The following is an 18,215-nucleotide window of genomic DNA, read 5'->3' as shown; positions in this document are numbered from 1 at the left end:
TATAAACAATTATAACAGTTATGTTAATATATAATGTTTAGAAGACAAAAATGAACATTTAAAAGTGAAATCTAATATTATAAGATTTACCTAATAATAATGAAGAGACAAAATCCATAGTTTAAACGGCATTTAGATTTTTCGTTACTTACCCTCCTAATTGCATAATAATGCTGTTAATATTTATAAAAATTGTTGTAAAATATATACATTTACTTTTCAAAACGAAATCAACGAACAATAGATGTATACTAAACTGTCAAAAAAACAAAAAAATTGACATTTCATAAAATATCAAATAAATTCACTTCAATTTTTCGTGTCCGAATTAACCGACAACAATATACAGCGAATGGCGAAACTTGAAGGCGACTCATCTAAAAACGAAAGCAATAAACTAATTGACAGGAGGCTATACAAGCCTAGTCCCGATATTTTCACAAATTACGTAAATCGAGCAGAAGGATTTGGCACATGGGTAGAAAATAATATCGCCGACATACCGAAGGATGAAATAGGCAGAAGAAACCAATGGTACACACTTCCTTCTCCTTTGAACACCGATGATAAAGGTATGAATAAATATAGAAAAAACCAAACTACTTTTAGAAATTTTACAGTTACATCAAAAACTTCAAAGAATAGTAGTCCCTGCAGTAGTAGATGCAATAGAAATCATACTCAACCAAGAAGGAAAAACTTATTTAAAGGTTTTGTGAAGACCACTGTTGGTATAACAGGGAAGGCTGTTTATAAGATGATGAAAATTATTGGAAAACCATTTCAAAAAACAACTGGCTTAACACATCTTCCAGGGGCAACTGTCGCCCCATTGGTTGAATATACAAGCCCAGAAAGATTTGAGAATGGACATTCATGCTTGTCAAGCGACAATAGAAATTTCCTATACAATTCTCCCACAGCACTGGAATTTCCATTTAACTATGAACAATTTTATCAGAATGCACTGGCTGCTATGGAGCAGGATCCTCAGTTAGTTAAAATACATCATGATTTGATCTCCAAAGATTTGCCAGAGGAAGTTTTCTGGAGAACTTACTGTTATAGCGTGAATTTAATTAGCGACGTTAAAGCATTAACTTTGAATGATGTTTTGAGTTCAAGATATGAGAATCTATCACATGTTTCAGAAAATAAGTATTCAGAGAGAAAAGTAAATGTTGAAGGAAATACCGCAATTAATGTTGACGCAGTTGATTAATTATATTAATTTTCTCAGTAAAATTATACAAAAAAAATTATATATACATATATATATATTTCTAAATGATTTACATTAAAATTATGTGTACGTTACTTATTGTATTCAATATACAAGTTTTTGAAAATTTTGATTTTATTTAAAAAAATTATTTTGTCAAGACTGAACTAGATTAGAGGAAATTAATCTTATAAAACCAAACTAATCTAATTGAGATAGTAAAAGGTATATTTTCCTGATTTTTTGCGTCTCTTCCATTCCAAGTTTTTAGAAAAATCACAATGCTTTCACTACAATCCAATTTTTATATTGTTATGGTTTAAATTATTTGACTATTCTGCAGTTATGCCTAAATTGATATCTATACAGTACACAAACAGTTTGATCCATCTGAATCCTAAAAGAGACATCATGTGCAATACAGTAAGTCTCCCACTATGGGACCGACTTCTACTGTCTCTGTCATGCATGATGTCTCTCTCTAAATTCAGACGGGTCAAGGTCTTTTCCTACTGTATATCAGTTGTAACCAACAGTTCTTAACTTAACATTTAGTAACCTTTGGCAGGAACACTCCAGTTTTGAACAGTTTTTCAGTAAGATCAGACTATGGAAAACATTTTTTTCTAAACTTAAACTCGAACCGTCTGTTTATTTGAATTTAACTTGTTAAGATAGTAACGAGAGAAGTATTAGAACCTTTAGTGCTCCTCACAAACAAACATAGAAAACCTACATAGAAAACTTACAGAGAAAATTTAAGAAGTACCAACCCAATGTTATAAAAAAGAAACATTACTGGATTCAAGGATAAGTGACGGATTGCCAAATGTAACAACACACGATGTTGCCATTTAATTTTAACACAGATACCTTTTTTATGTTATTCTTAAAGAGCGGCAAATCTTACAATATTCAAATTTTATTATTATAGATTAGGTTCCGTTTATACAAAAATAAAACAATTATATATTTGATATAAACTTTATTATACATACATGATAAAAACACAGAAATTAAAAAATACATACTATACAGTGTATATCTTGTATGACAGAGACAGCAAAAGTCTGTCTCATAGTGGGAGTCTTACTGTCTCTATTGCACATGATGTCTCTTTTAGGATTCAGATGGATCAAACTCTGTTCGTACTGTATACACATATATAGATATTATTGTTTTACAAAACAACACTTTCTTTGTTGTCCTTTAAACATATTAACTAAATGTATTATGTAAAATTTAAATTTACTTCCATAATCTCATATTTTAAAATTTATCTGTAAGTTTATTTTGTTGACAAGTGGGAAAGGTAAAAATTATATTTATAATAATTTAAAATTATTTTGAATTTTGACTTTTATAATATGGATTAAAAGTAATTAAATTAAATATGCCACAGTAAAAATTAACCAATGTACTTAAACGTAATTTCATAATTTGAAATATAGTTTTTATGTTTTTATTAGTTTAGTTCAAATTCATTGTAACTAATTTGAATGTTATTAAATTGGATTTGGTTTGACATATATCGATATTATCAATGTTTAACCAAATAATACTTAATTATTCTTATCATTTTTAAGTGTATATTTTAAAATTTGTCTAAGAATTTGTATTCCAGACAACAAGGAATAAAATATTCAGACAAATATTTTAAATTAATTTGACTTAAGGAAAATACACTTAAATTTAATTTTATATAGTTCAAAATAATTGCTAATTTTGGTAAGAATCAGACGCATCCTCTGACTTTCCTCAGTTTTTCAATATTGTTCATCAAAGTGACTTTGTAAATATGTGTTGTGGTGTTTTAGGTTTCTTAAGACTGATTTTTGTGATTTTAACGAAGGATTTTATGAAAATTTGGGTATGTTTTGTTGGGAATTTTTAATCATTTATAAATACCCAATAAATAAAACAAAAACAATAAATAATTTTTACTATATGCAATTTATGGTTTTTATATTTATAATTATATATTTTTAATCATGAAAGAATTTTATAGATTCTTTTCCAATCAAAATTCGATTTTTGCATTTGTCCCCGTAAGAGTGAAAGAGAAAGGAATACATAAGTGTAATTTTATATTTTAAATGTGAATCAGGGATTTTATGAATTATGGTTATGTTTTACTTAGATTAGATTATATTATTATTAATTATTATATTTGTTTAGAAATCAATTTATTGGTTCCTAGATAAAAAATACTTTTCAATGATGAGGTTATAATTTTAATAAGTAAGTCCTCTTCATCTCAATTTTTCATTTGTTCTTCAGTCCCATATGGCAAAATTGTTGCAATTACTTGATCGTACATTTTTACATTTTTTGATAAATAATTTAAAAAAAAATACTTTTTTTTTTCTAAATTTTATATCTCGTGGATAAGTAAATATTATAAAATGACCAACATATATTTTCGTAGGAAATTAGAAAGGTTTGTGGTTAATCGATTACTCCATTAACTATTTAGAAGATATTCGCATTTCTTAGAATTGCGATTTTAGACAGGAAAAGGGGAAAATTTACGTATTTTGATATTTGAGATGCATTTATAGGTGCGAGGTTTTGCAGTGACAGTTATTATTTGTCTCTTTTAGTATAATTTAATATTCATATATAAATTATGTCATTTATATTAATAATAAATTAATTAAAATATATATGTACTACACTGAGATTGTTTATTATATTTGTTTATGATTGTTTATGATGATAATATTAGTTTATGATTCATCAATATTAATATAATTTAAAACATGAATATTTTGTACGGTGAACATATTGATAGTAACAAGACCTTACTTAATTAACACAGTTGTGTTTGAAATCAAAATCATAGTATTTTTCTATAAGATTATTTTAATAATTATATAATGTATTTTTACAATTAATTTAATAATAAATAAATATTTATTGTTTATTATATTATTATCATTGTTTATTTTTTACTTGTAGTTATATTACTACTTTCATATAATTATATTGAAACAAACTATTTATCCTAATAATGCATACTCTTCGCAGGTAAATATAAAACTGAAAAAAAACTAATACTAAAAACTGCATGGATCCTCGGCCGTCGCGGTTCGATTCGGAAGCCGATACGTGCCGAACATAATAAACGAAAACGAGCACTCCAAAATCGAAAAAGTCGATTTGCTGACCAGCTGTTGTCTCTCCGCAAACAAAATACCTACACACAAAAAGCATTATTTTATTTTGACTGTTTTATGTGTATGTTCTCCCACATTTATTATGACTATGTATTATTATATTTATCCTTAAATCTGATCGTTTCTTTAAGTCTTTTAAGTTGTATCCCTGCAACATGAAACACTTGGCCTACTGCAATTATTTCTGTCACTTTAGCAGAAGCCTACTAGTCCACAAACCAAAATAAATAAATTATTTTAATTTATTCTAAGATTTTAATATATCTAATATATAATATATATGTAATATTAAAAAAAGGAAGTGGTGTTGTGGTTAGTTATGTTAGTAAAAATTTACAATGTTATGTATATCGGCAAACTTGTATATAAACACGGATCATGCAACAATATTTTTTTTAATTTAATTTACATCTAAATGAAGCTGAAAAAGAAATTATTATATCTAAGATATGATTATAGAAATAAAATTTAATTTTTCTATTATCGTCTGAGATTGTGTTTATTATTATTTAACTACTGATTTTTTAAACAACTAAGTAAACTTTGTACTTTGTCATCAGGCGATAATTTACACCGACGTTCAGTTTTAATTACCATTTGCTTATTGACATTAATATAGTAAAATTTAATTGTAAAGAATGAATACTGTTTAGTGAAAATGGGGAAGAACAATCTATTCAATTATGAAACATTAGTGCATGCAACGGCAGGAGCTGCAGTAAGTAAATATCCTTGTAGTTTTACTATCATATACATACATATCATATATGTATATATATTTATATAAAAATTTGTTTTCAAGGGAAGTATTCTTGCTTCTGCATGTATTTATCCTTTGGATATACTTAAGTTTCGAATGCAAAGTAAGTTTTGATAATATTCCTTTTAATTTAAATAAAATTATATTTGATTGTAGCTAATGAATCAACTTTATTGGATAAATCAACATTGCAAGCTTTATATTATTTACTACAAGAAGAAGGAATGTAAGTAAATACATTGTTTTTGTTATTCTTAAAAATAACTAAATAAAGATAATACCATAATTTTTCAGTAAATCATGGTACAAAGGAATCAAGCCAGTATTAACATCTCAAGGTATATCAAACTTCATATATTTTTATACATTTAATGGATTGAAAACAGTTCTCCCTAAAAACTGTGAAATAACATCAAAAGTAGACCTTGCTCTAAGTATAGCAGCTGGTATAATAAATGTAGCTTTAACAACACCTTTAAATGTTGTGAATAACAGACTGAAGGATAACTCTGAGAAATGCTATTCAGGACTTTTAGATGGTATGCTGCATATTGCAAGTACTGAGGGTGTTGATAGCTTGTGGTCTGGATTTGGAGCGTCATTATTGTTAGTAGCAAATCCCGCCATACACTTTACAGTTTATGAAACTTTGAAAAGGAGAGTTAATGTAAAGTCAGCTACTACTTTTTTCTTATTGGGTGCTATATCAAAATCAGTTGCTACTGTAGTGACATATCCTCTCCAGTTGGTGCAAACAAGGCAGAGATTAAACAAAAAGCAAAATGTGCACACATTGGCATTGTTATTGTCAATTATTAAAAGGAATGGTCCAGGAGCACTGTATCAAGGTTTGGAATCCAAATTGATACAAACAGTATTGGGTGCTGCTATTATGTTTATGACATATGAAAAAATCGCTCAATATGTTCTTATGTTGCTGTTAAGCAAAAGAAATAAGATCTAAAAACTGTACTGATATTATGAGACTGTAGTCTCATAGGAACGTTTCACTTCACAAAATGCCAAAATATTGCCAAAATGTACAAACACTTTTTGCCAAATTTTTGTTTGTTAAAATGCATTATTATTAATGGATGGTGTAAGCACCTTAAACATTGTTATGTTGTTGTTATTCTTTTTATCTAAATTAACATTGAAATCTGTTATGTTTTTATTTGATCAAAATGTTTGTATTTTTGTAAAGTCAATAAAAGAAATTGTTCACTATTAGTCTTTTTATCCTATAAGTAATTATGAGGTTACAATAGATATTCTCATCAAATCTCATTGTACTTTTAACATTATTTAAACATGAAAAACGTTTGAATAAATGAACTCGTTAATTTAAACTGAATATTTATTATATGTTGTAACAAAATAATTTCTTCCTAAGTAATTGCCTAAACTTAGGCACCAAATAAAAATACAGAGAACCTCTAATTGAACTGCTGCTGTAATGTAACATGGAGGAATACAGATTAACTCTTGAGTCGACATGCGTGTTAAATAATGGTGGTGCCCTAAAGCTAGTAACAGTCTTGTCGAAAGTCAATTCGAAAAAGTAGTTTATGTAAAAGTAGTGTCTTTGAAATGATGTCAGTAAGAAACAAACAGTTATCATAAGACAAAAAATTAATAGTAGTCTTATTTCTTCAAATTTGTTTGCCAAGGAAGTATTAATTTGGTTTTTCGTTGTCTTACAAATCTTTAACAAAAGAAGGATTACAGAAAATATCAGCAGCGGTAGCGGAATCACAATTTTAAATATCAGTAACAACTTCTGCATAATTTCCCCGTAGAAATTATCTACTATACCGCATATTGTGTAGTTTTGGTCTATGCTTAATGTGGTAGACAAAGTAAAACTTGGTATGCTTAAAGAAATGCAAATAAACCAAGTGAAAATCGACGGAAACACGACAGATACATCATTGCGACGTTTCCTGTAGTCTATGTGAACAGATCTGTTGCTGTTCTCATTTTTTGTGACCAGGCATTCGTCCGAATCGTCTCGACAGGACGTCAGTGGGTTATTCTCTTGCTGAACTTCGTACTTGTGGAGATTCCACAATGAAATTATATGGAAATTTAGACATATAATGAGATAAGTTATTAGAGCGTTTGTCAAGATTTCCATTCCACTAAATAGCTGGCAGTTTTCCGTGGAGAAGGTCCATGATTTATTCTGGATTATATAGATTTCGATCACTGTCACGTAAAAAAGAATGCAATCGACGACGGACAGTTGAAGTACCAGAGATAATGTTCCTAAAATAAAAAAAAAAAACTTATTAACAATTATTTCATGTTAATTTTACAATTTTACAAGCACTTCACTCAAATTTGAGTGAATATAAAAGGTCTATGTTGTCACTAATAGCTAATTGGATGAAAAGTTTATAATTTTATTTTTTTTTACCTATTATAATAATGATTATAATAAATAGTTAAAATTTGACGAATTATAAAAACTGCATTTAGTATATGAATGCGTTATTAAAAACATTCCTGTTTAAAAAAGTGATTCAAATGTATTCATAAATAAGTGATTAAAATTAGAAGCGTTATTTTAATAGTAAGGAGGGAGAAACTTCGGGAAATACCTGACCATTTAGAAATAGCAATGGTTTTATTTATTTATAAGAACAAATGTGCCTGTTTATTAATTTATTTTTCTTATAGCGCCATTTTATTAATTACCACTACATTCAATAATAGAAATATGCAAATTACAACAGATAACTCATTTAAATTCTATACTGCTTCTATATTCACTAACAACAAATGCGGTTTCCGTTTCGTCGTTTAATCAGTGAATACATAATTTGAATAATACACATTCATATCAATTATTTGAATACGATTTTGTAAAAAATTAATAATATACGTTATATTTACCATTTCTTCGGCTCCTTAATATAGCAATAGCATAGATCAGGTTTGTCACGCTTCCAAAGAAAGCAAATACAAAGTAAAACTGAACAAACCACTGCGGCACGGTATTGGCAATATGATTTTCAAATGTTGAATTGCTTTCGTTCCAGTATCCCTCGTTCAAACTGAAATTGGTGGTTTCGAAGGACGTGCCGTTGAAATTTTCCATACTATACACTTCCGACGTTACGTGATGCAGGGGAACGTTTTCAAAAGCATTTTACAAACTGGCGCGACCATAAAGAACCCGAGCGCATTTGTTAAGCAAGAATAAAAAGTGTTGTGCCGAAGGAAGGGGACAAGATCCTCACGCATTTAGTCTGTCTGTGAGACGTAATTTATACCCGCGGTTATTCCTGGCATTTCTTCTACACCACTTGATCTCCGAAGTACCGAAGTCAGGGGCGTGCGGTACTGGTTTCGAGGGTCACGAACTTCTAAACGGGACTGCATATTTATTATGCAGTCATGAAAGGTTTTACCTTTGTGTTGGAATGGTATCGAGAAAATTGTATTCGATTGTCTATCAGAATATATTTAATTTGCATTTCCTCCATAAAATATACTCATTGTCTGCAGTTGGATACTAGTTTTAAGATTAACAAGTTTAATTTTTAAATTTTCAATACCATAATATAATTTAAGAGAATTTTTATTATAAAGAGTACAAATAATTAAATTAAAATCTTTGAAGACGTCGAATTTGTCCAAATTACCAAATAGAAAGGACCGATAAATAAAATACATATCTTATAAGATTCAAATTAATCTCCCAAGAGTACTTTATGATCTAATTTCAATTTTTCATATTATATTATGTTTCTGTCAGGAAGCGCTACTGCTGTTAATCTTCCTATTTTTATTGGACGATGCACTCGGCCTAATAAAAGTAAAAACACTGTCAACAACACGTGTGTGCAACATCTTAGGCTGTTACTTATGTTTCTCAATGCAATTATCTGTATGAACTAGCAGTTTAGTTGAATAGTTATTTGAACAATAACGTTTACTTAGATATATTCAGTTTATTGAGTAATACATCTGTTTAATATTAATTATTTTATTTAACAAGTAACCTTTTGTTTTATTGAGACGTTGAGTGTTGTTGTCGTCATAATTATATTAAATTACCATATACTATTTCTTTTTGTTGCAGAAGAATAAAAGCTAGACAATAGTTTACACATATGTGTTTATTAAAATTACATGTACATTTTAAAATTCCTAACAGCATTGTGCTCAGTCTTTTATAAATCATATAACATATCTATAAATACTAGAAAAAGAGAACTTATTTGCTAGAATAAAATTTAAAAAATCAGGAATACCCTGTGTATATATTTCAAATAAATAATTTTAAGTCAAATAAGAAATAACAGTAAATCACTTACCTGTACTGGGAAACCAAAAAGGAATACTAATAATCATAATAATACAAAGCAAATAAAAATAAACTAAGATTTATTATGAAAATATAAAATAACCTGAAAATAACTACAAAATATATACAGAGGGTATTATATACATCAGATCCGTCACAACAAAACAGTTTACATCAGTAAGAAAACAATGAAGCATTTATTTTTCAAAAATTTAATTTTTTGCTTCATGCATAAAAACTATAATCAACATTTTATATAAAAATGATGATAGTCTTTATCCATCAATAGTAACATTGTCAAAATGTTTAATTTTTGTATCACAGGCATTTTGAGGCATACCAATTAAGAGGAACAGCTGCAAATAAAATAGATTTGGTGAAGTAGTTGGGAAATATCGACAGAAAACCACAAATATAATTTCTTATTATAAAACATCGCGTGCTAATGAGAAAATTCTAAATTCGATGACATTACGAAATACATACCTAGAAATAATCAGACTTGACTCGTAAAGTTTACGTTAAATTTTATGAAGATATGTATCGCCAAATGATATTTTAAATTTGAACCAATTTTTAATTTAGTAAACATGTGATAACCATAAGACAAAAATATATTTAGCGATTTTCTGTGCTATATCCCGAGAAGAAAACTCTAAACAAATACGATAAATGTGTCTACATCAATACATCGTACATATATAGTTCTACAATAGGAATATAGAAGTGTAGTTTAACAACTATATGTAATAATATTGAAAAAGACCTATAAACTTATCATTAAGGATATTATTAAAACAGCTTCGATCCTATCACCTTATCGACAGTAACCACAATTCTTAATTGAAAAATAGTTACGATCGACCATCTTTAATACATACAATTATCTACAACCAACATCAGCATCTTCAATCAAAAATATATAAATAGAAAGAACAATGGTTAAACTTGATATACACAGTTACATAATACTCGACGATATACAAAGCAAATGAGTACAATATTCGCAACAAATTAATCAAAACCAAATAAGCACAAATACCACCCAAACATGAACTTTTGGTTTTGGCTCGACACATATGGTATATTTTTTAATAAATAAAAATTAAATGCAATGGTTTGTAGAAAATCGCAATATATGATAATAAATTATATCACATTCATCTAGTTTGTCAACATTCTTAAATCTCCTCTCCCAAAAATCACTTTGATTAAATAACAAATTTATATATTTGGTCACAATAAAAAAATGGCACTTATACTATCCAAGTTGTTCATTGACTTTTATCTTGTGACTTGTTAGATTTGCTAATTCTTCAATTTCCAAGCACAAAGTTAATTGTAACCAATCAAATTAATGAAATAATTAAATTAATAACACGATAATGCAATTTGATTAACATAATATTTATCCAGATTATTGACTTTGCAAAAATATTAATTTGATAAATATATTTTTATAATTATAATATATTCAATATATATACTTTAAAATATGTAAATACAATTCTTTACTTTTTTTTATAAATAGCCCCTCATGGCCCCAATGTTTCTGCCAGCTGCATTTATATATATTTTCGAGATACTAACGAAAATGTTAAAAAACTTTTTGAGCATGTTATTTAGCAATTTAATCATTTTAAGTACGTAAGTTTTTAAACATTTCATTTTAAAGACTCTTTTTATATAAAATAATTGAAAATTTCTACTTCGAATTTCTATTGAGTTTAGAAAACGCGTCTCTATTTACTATCACAATGTTATGCACTGTCCTCCAAATGTGTATGGAATTTTTTGAATCCCTTTTTATTATCCTTTGGCCGAAATAATTGATTTTTCAACATTTAAGATATGAGACTAATTTAAAAATTTATCATTCAGAGCTCTTACTGAGTATTTACTTAGCTAAAGTTTATTAAATGACTAAAGTGTGTGCATTTGCACATTCCTCGTGATGTAACATTATTAAACAAACTCTGCATTCAATACAGATACTAGGTTTATTTAAATAATATTGACTAGAAATTGTATTATTATTTAGGATTATATCCACTGATAAATAATAATTAGTGTACCAATCCTGAAGCTGAAATTAATAAATAACAGTACAGCTTCAAAATAGTTTAAATTTAATAAAGACAAAAATTAATAAACATATAATAATAGAGTTATACACAAATTGTTCGATTTTTTGTGTGTCATTTATTCTATTTAGCCCCTCTTAATTAGGAATATTTAGTCTATAAAACTGGCATTGATAAATTAGTTTAACATAATTAGCCATTGCATACACTAAGTTGTTACTAATTTTTAGTTTAGTTTTATTTGTTTAAATGTAAAAAAACTGAGTATAGATTAAATTAAGAAAAAAAACTTACAACTGGTTTCATATTTTAAAGATCTTAATCTAATGTTTGAACTGTGTTGGAGATTTCACGACGTAACTGTATTCATGATTGATGAACATTGAAATATTGCACTTTAGTCATTTCAGTTATAACAAACAAGCAATTATCATCATCTTTGGTTTGGTGTACTTCTTAAACAAGTGAATTTAAGCTCTGATTACGGCAAGCACGAGCTCACGCATATTTTCTTTTTATACATACAAAAATAATTTTCTCTATGTCCAAACCTAGGTTCGCGGATTGATCATATCATAAATGTTTCCAACGTCCGGTCTTCATACAGTTTAAACGAAAGGTAAATTTGCTTAAAGAGTCTCGAGGACGACGGCGACGTTTACGTCCCTACATGTACTGCAATGGTGTCTACATGTTTGCTGAAGCACGCTGAACACATACCAACTGGTTACGGTGGCATTTCAATTGGGTCCGACGGGGCCGTTTTCTCATATTATCACGCAACAGCGGCAGTAGCGCTGGCGCGAGCCGCCCGCACTGGGCGGCGGCGTTATGGGCGCGAAATATGCGTGCACCTTGATGTTCGGCAAATGATTCTAGAATATACACGTCGGTTAGTAGAATGGGCATTTACAAACAAATAAAAAACAAAGATGATGACAACTTGTTAACTCACTCTGAGTCTTCTGATGCCTATCCGGGTGATCAGCTGGCAGTCGTAGAGTTCGACACGTTGCAAGTTGTGGCAGGAGGTGAGGTGCTCCAGCGAAGCGTCTGTGACCAACGGACAGTTGTCCAACTCTAAGACGGTAAGATTTTCGGCGGCGCACGGCGACATTGAAAGGTGTCTTATGCCCTCGTCGGTGATGAGTTCGCAGTGCGAAAGTGTCTAAAATAATGGCATATTTTTATTGGTGGGCTAATCAAAACTATTTTACTATTATTTATTCACTGACGCCATAAGAAGTTTCCTTTCCTGATAACTATTAAATAGGACATAGCGACCTTTGTAAAATGGAAACGATATTCTCTATTGAATGGTATTTTGCTGATAGTGATTCAATTAAGGTGTTAAATTTACAAAGAAGAAAATATATTTCTATGTTATTAAAATATTCGATATACTAAAAATAGCTATTGCACTTTTTACTTTGTATAGCCTCGTTGAATGTAGGAACGATTTAATTGTTTAAAGTGTTACAGAGTAAATTGATGGACAAATTTAAAAAAGAAAATCCTGATCATCCAACTAAAACTAAATGGTAATCTGTACACAGTATGTTTTTGGATTATTTCAAAAATCATATCCATTGCACTATATTGCAATAAATATATTATCAAAATAAATGTTAATAAACAATGTAATCTCCTGCATAAATTATACAAAATTGCATAAACAGCAGAGTTTTTAAACCAGTAATAATTAATTACCAAATTCCTTGAGAAATTAAAGGAAAACTAAACAGAATATTAACAGCGATATTTTTCCAATAAGACTTGATTGATGCTCCTCTTACTCTACAGATTCTACCCTGCTTGGCGTACACAAAATTAGCGAATTAATAAATTTTTCATCCACAGTCATTATTCTCTAAGAGATTTAGGAAGCTCCTCCAAATTTTGAGAATGGTTGTTTTTGAGTGTAAATTTGTCTCATATGTATTGTATTGTTGTATCCAAATAATGTCATGATTTTGCAAAGGTAAATTAATCTGGCTCATTGAGATGGGGCATTCAATTCATTTTTCCCTGTTTAAGATGGGCAACTCTAAAAAAATTCCACCTCATACAGTTACCAACGATATCTGTCACCATGTTCATGCCATGTGTAAATTCAGAGTGATATAAATGTGAATATTGTTTATTTTTATGTCTAGTGAATATATAAAAAATAAACTAATCTGATCATCTAGAGCAGCAATTATTTAAATTAATATTACTGGTCAAAATAATATATTGAAAATATTTCTAGAACTTTTTAAGAAGAAATATGCATTAAGATAATATAAATATTGATTTTACCAAATATCCAATTGTATATAATATTAACCAATTGAGTTATATTTATAGAAATTAATAACATTTCAATGGCAATCTTTTTAAAGATGATTAACAGACACACTGGTGGTCCAGATAATTAAAAATGATGCTTTGAATAGTATAAACTCATTAAGCAATTTTGTAGACAATATTTATGTCGTCATTTCTATAACAAACTCTATATCCTGTATACAATACTAGTATATTTTCAAATTAACCTTATATATCTATCATCAATTATCTTTTTCATGACTTAAATTATTTAATATATTTGAATTTAATCAGTGATTGACTTTATATGTAAATATAATATGTTTCAAATATATAAACATTATTGCAAAAACATAGTTGAAATAAAGTAATTGACTAATATGTGTTCAATTAGAATAAAAAGTATACACATAGCATTTTCAATAAAGTATGAATAAATAAATACTTACTAATTTATCTATTCTAGGACATCCCATTGCTAGGTGAATTAGTGTAACATCTGTTATTAGAACACATTCATCAAGATCTAATTTCTCTAAAAATCGACAATTCTGAAAAAAACAAACATTTATTAGGGCGTTAATTTATCTAAATTACAACAGTGTATTTGACAAGTAAATGATATTCACCTTAGCTAAGGCCTGAAAGGCGGCATCGGTGAACTGCGAACAACCAGCTACTTCTAGCGTGGACAATAAATGGCACTGTTGTGCTAGAGCTATGAGGGCAGTGTCAGTTAAGGCCGAGCAACCCGACAAACAGAGATAGTGCAATTTCGGACACTTCTCCGCCAAACATTGGACTGCTTCGTCTCTGATATTCTATAATTTAATTGAATAAAGTAAACGTGAACAGACCTTTATGTGTAGCGCATACATTACAACCGAACAGATTGACTATTTCGAGTTGCTGGCAAAATTGGGCTAGGCACATTATGGCCCTGGATGTGATCTGCTTGCAGCCCTTACTAATGAAACTCTTGAGACGGGGGCAGCCTCTGGCCAACGCCTCCACGCCGTTCTCCGTTATGTTGCAGCACCAACTGACGTTTATGTGAGTCATGTTCGGACAACCATCGCTTATTGCCTACAAAATTAACGACACACCATTAAATATGTCACCCATTACTTTGTGTATAGTTACCCACCTTTAACGACGAATCGGTGATGGAAACGCAGCTATCCAAGTTGAGTTTTTGCAATTTCGAACAGTGCTTGGAGAGAGCGGTGCACGTCGCGTCCGTCAATCGTTTGCAACCGTTGAGGTTGAGGTCTTCCACGTTGGGGCAGAGGGCCGCCAACGTCTTCATCGATCCGTCCGCCATGGACTGGCAACCTCTCAGCGAGAGCTGCCGCAAGAAACCACCGCATCTTCGGGATATGTTTTCTATTATTGGACCCTGAAAACAAAGTATATAACATATTTATTATATTATATATAATCAGAAATACGTGGTGAAACATTCTTATCAGTGAATGTTTCAGTGTTTGTCCAATTAGAATTAAGTTCGCTTGGTTTAAATATAACCAAATGTGCCAGATAATATTTGCTGGAAATATTTGAATAAACAAAATAATACCAGACAAATACCATGGGATATTTTTTATCAATGCAATTTTATAATGGAAATAGTAAATCATATAATTTAGGGATTGTGTGAGACCAATATTATTGTTATTAATTAATTATACAGTCTCAATGGATATTTAAAAGGTTTACACAAAGAAATTTACCTCAACATCCCTCTGAAAGTCAAAAAGATCTATTCGTTGCCAGTTGGAACCATCTAGTGCCAATATGTTCCAGGACTTGGAGACTTGGGCACAGCGGCACAATGACACTACATCCAGATAAGAGAAAATTCGCAAAAGAAGTTCCTTGGGTAGTTTCTTGTTGATTGGAGCTTCATCCTCGTTAAATACTTTGTTCAACTGCAACAACAATTGTTTCATTTAAGCGACTAATCCCAACTAAGTTTCAAATAAGCCAATGTCTACATAAATATTATGATCCAAGGTGGAAAACACACAAAACACAACCATACAATCAAATACAGATAGAAAAACTATACAAACCTGTTGTTTGACAGAGTCTACAGCCATTTGAGAGCAATTTTCTTTCACCGATTGCCTACTGTGCTTGTTTTTACCACGCCACCAGTGGCGATGCTTGTCTGTGTTATTGGCATCTAGTTCTTTAGTTGTCTCTTGATGGGACGTGTGTGAAGACTATCATGCAAAACAAAACTATTCAACTAAACAAATCATAGAACTAATTACAAGGATAGTACGAAGAGGTCGGTGTCTGTTGTTACATGCAATGTGTATGTGCAATAATTGAAAAGCATAATATTAAAGAGTTGAATCAAAGTGCCTGACTGTTTTAAATGGAAAAATAATTTGTGGTGACTGTGTGTTGAAATTATATTGTGATGTGTAAGCGTGCATTAAAAGTGACAGTTTGTTGATAAAATGTGGAATCAGACGGCGGGTTGTGAATTTTACTTTGATAACAAATCATTTGAACTGTAATAAAAAGTGCACTTTTATGACTACATTTAAGACGTAGAAATGTCAGTCAACGGCCGACATGTTTGGTACGAATAGTAACGAGCACAACAAAGAACAAAGAAATTAAAAATAATAATTAGAATTTCGCACTGAGCAACATTTCACACACATCGAATATGCACTTGTAACAAGTTAGACGCACATTAACAGAGAAACATACAAGAATAAGCGAGTATCGGAGCGTGAATCTAAACACGTATTTTTAGCTTGACGTTTGCACACAATCAGCTGTTTTACTTCAAAACTGAACATCAATAAAAACAATCAAATGAACTACGGAAACCAGATTGGCGAAATCGCAAACGGGGACTCACCTCCAATTTATTTCTACCCGCATAAATCATATTATAACAGGACGAAATTTGCGAATAATCAACCGCTTTTTATCCACAATTCACCTCAGAGCCATGCACTTTCGACAAATTGTTTGGAACTGTTAGTACGTTGGCCTTGGTTGGGGCATCTGGCGCGGCCAATGGAAGCACGCGGATTTGTTTATGAGCCACACGATTGGCTGCGGCGCATTCAAAACAAAAACAACCCCAACGCACACCGTCTACTAGACGAGACACGGAGAGGTCGACGTACAGAAAATACATCGGGCTCGCCACAAAAAGTTCTTTTGTCTCGTTTCGTATGTACCGTTTATGGTGTATAAATCGCCAAGTTCGATACCCTATCCCCCCAAATGTGCCTCCGCTTCCCGTCCTGTTATTTTTATCGATGTATTCCGATTTATGGTCGACGCGCACAGTTACTTAATTAGCGCGCAAAAACGATCGCACTTTGCTCTATTTCGGGATCAGATCCATTGCACTGGCTTGGTAGCCGTGATTTTCACCAGGGGAAATTCGCTAGTTCTTAAATTTTAACGTTTCACTTGTTCTCACCTGTTTTCTGTTGTCCAAGTGTTGGAATTTACTTGAATATTTCCCCAGTCCACGGATGTTCCTATTAGCCATTCTGTCTCTGTATGAGAATATTTAGTGAATGCAACTTTACATGTCACACTTCAAGAGAATTCTTCTGTGTACTTGAGCAAGTTGTTAAACTACTAGGAAATTTTATACATTTATATCAACAACTAGCCGTATAGCAATATTTGTTTAACAAATAATGACTAACAGAATGAAACTTAAAACGTTTACTCGCAGGATACAGATTATCATTGCTAAGCAAAAGAATTATTAACACTGATATGTATAGTTCAAGCTCTCATAACAGTAAAAAGTACGCCATAAAACATCTAAAAATAAAATGGTTAAAATAATAATATAGTAAAATATAACGGGAGCGTTATAGGGGTAGGTGACAAACGTTTTATTAATTTATATTCTATATGAATTTTTAATAATAGAAGTTATAAAAATACTTTTTCCAATTTTACACTTTCCAATTAAGTGAAAAATATTTAGTTTACGAAAAAAAATAGTCTGTCTTAAAAATGTAAGACCTTATTTTTTATTAAATTTCCTTTTTATGTTCACAGAACAGTGACTATAACAGATATAAGTACGGTTATTACGTTTTAATAATCAATACAAGGATAATAATGTATAACTGTTGATAAATAAAAAATAATTTTGTACAATAAAGATATATATCAGATATTATAATATTAAATAAGATTAAAAAATATACTTTCATGCTTTGTTACTTACTTCCTTTGTTACTAGTTTGTGAGTTTATACAGAGATCATGTAAAACTATGTTGATTATGAGACGAAAAACAAAGAATATTTTAAAATAAAAACAATTTTAAAGCAAATATCTCG

The 18,215-nt window shown here is 30.1% G+C and overlaps 4 protein-coding genes across 10 annotated transcripts; 2 read left to right on the top strand and 2 right to left on the bottom strand.

Moving 5' to 3' along the window:
• The first annotated feature begins 303 nt into the window (after window positions 1-303).
• Window positions 304-1,343, top strand: LOC109595108 (uncharacterized). The gene is made up of 2 exons (XM_020010399.2): window positions 304-572; window positions 621-1,343. Exons 1-2 carry the CDS (start codon window positions 353-355, stop codon window positions 1,220-1,222), a joined length of 822 nt encoding a protein of 273 aa, XP_019865958.1. The 5' UTR covers window positions 304-352; the 3' UTR covers window positions 1,223-1,343.
• Window positions 1,344-4,608: 3,265 nt separating this feature from the next.
• Window positions 4,609-6,388, top strand: LOC109595103 (peroxisomal membrane protein PMP34). Of its 2 annotated transcripts, XM_049961341.1 has the most exons (5): window positions 4,609-4,722; window positions 4,962-5,119; window positions 5,204-5,264; window positions 5,318-5,387; window positions 5,456-6,388. In XM_049961341.1, the coding sequence occupies exons 2-5, from the start codon at window positions 5,060-5,062 to the stop codon at window positions 6,123-6,125; spliced, it is 861 nt and encodes a 286-aa protein (XP_049817298.1). In that variant the 5' UTR covers window positions 4,609-4,722; window positions 4,962-5,059; the 3' UTR covers window positions 6,126-6,388. The 2 variants fall into 2 exon arrangements, with proteins under 2 accessions (XP_049817298.1, XP_019865953.2); XM_020010394.2 differs by having other exon boundaries at window positions 4,619-5,119.
• A 116-nt stretch (window positions 6,389-6,504) lies between these two features.
• Window positions 6,505-8,372, bottom strand: LOC126264272 (uncharacterized). The gene is made up of 2 exons (XM_049961339.1): window positions 8,060-8,372; window positions 6,505-7,429 (listed from the first exon to the last, which is right to left on the bottom strand). Exons 1-2 carry the CDS (start codon window positions 8,262-8,264, stop codon window positions 6,522-6,524), a joined length of 1,113 nt encoding a protein of 370 aa, XP_049817296.1. The 5' UTR covers window positions 8,265-8,372; the 3' UTR covers window positions 6,505-6,521.
• A 1,167-nt stretch (window positions 8,373-9,539) lies between these two features.
• LOC109595136 (F-box/LRR-repeat protein 20) lies at window positions 9,540-17,426 on the bottom strand. 6 transcript variants are annotated; one of them, XM_049967485.1, is made up of 9 exons: window positions 17,331-17,426; window positions 15,946-16,098; window positions 15,604-15,801; window positions 15,018-15,269; window positions 14,747-14,956; window positions 14,500-14,691; window positions 14,320-14,421; window positions 12,516-12,728; window positions 9,540-12,435 (listed from the first exon to the last, which is right to left on the bottom strand). In XM_049967485.1, the coding sequence occupies exons 1-9, from the start codon at window positions 17,400-17,402 to the stop codon at window positions 12,328-12,330; spliced, it is 1,500 nt and encodes a 499-aa protein (XP_049823442.1). In that variant the 5' UTR covers window positions 17,403-17,426; the 3' UTR covers window positions 9,540-12,327. The 6 variants fall into 6 exon arrangements, with proteins under 6 accessions (XP_049823442.1, XP_019865993.1, XP_049823453.1 ...); XM_020010434.2 differs by lacking the exon at window positions 17,331-17,426 and adding an exon at window positions 16,755-16,885; XM_049967496.1 differs by lacking the exon at window positions 17,331-17,426 and adding an exon at window positions 16,583-16,637.
• Between the last annotated feature and the right edge of the window lie 789 nt (window positions 17,427-18,215).

Source organism: Aethina tumida, chromosome 1, assembly GCF_024364675.1.
Source record: "Aethina tumida isolate Nest 87 chromosome 1, icAetTumi1.1, whole genome shotgun sequence".
NCBI classification, from domain to species: Eukaryota; Metazoa; Arthropoda; class Insecta; order Coleoptera; family Nitidulidae; genus Aethina; species Aethina tumida.
Note: the sequence above shows the minus strand (reverse complement) of the source record. Positions and strands in the feature narration are given on the sequence as shown.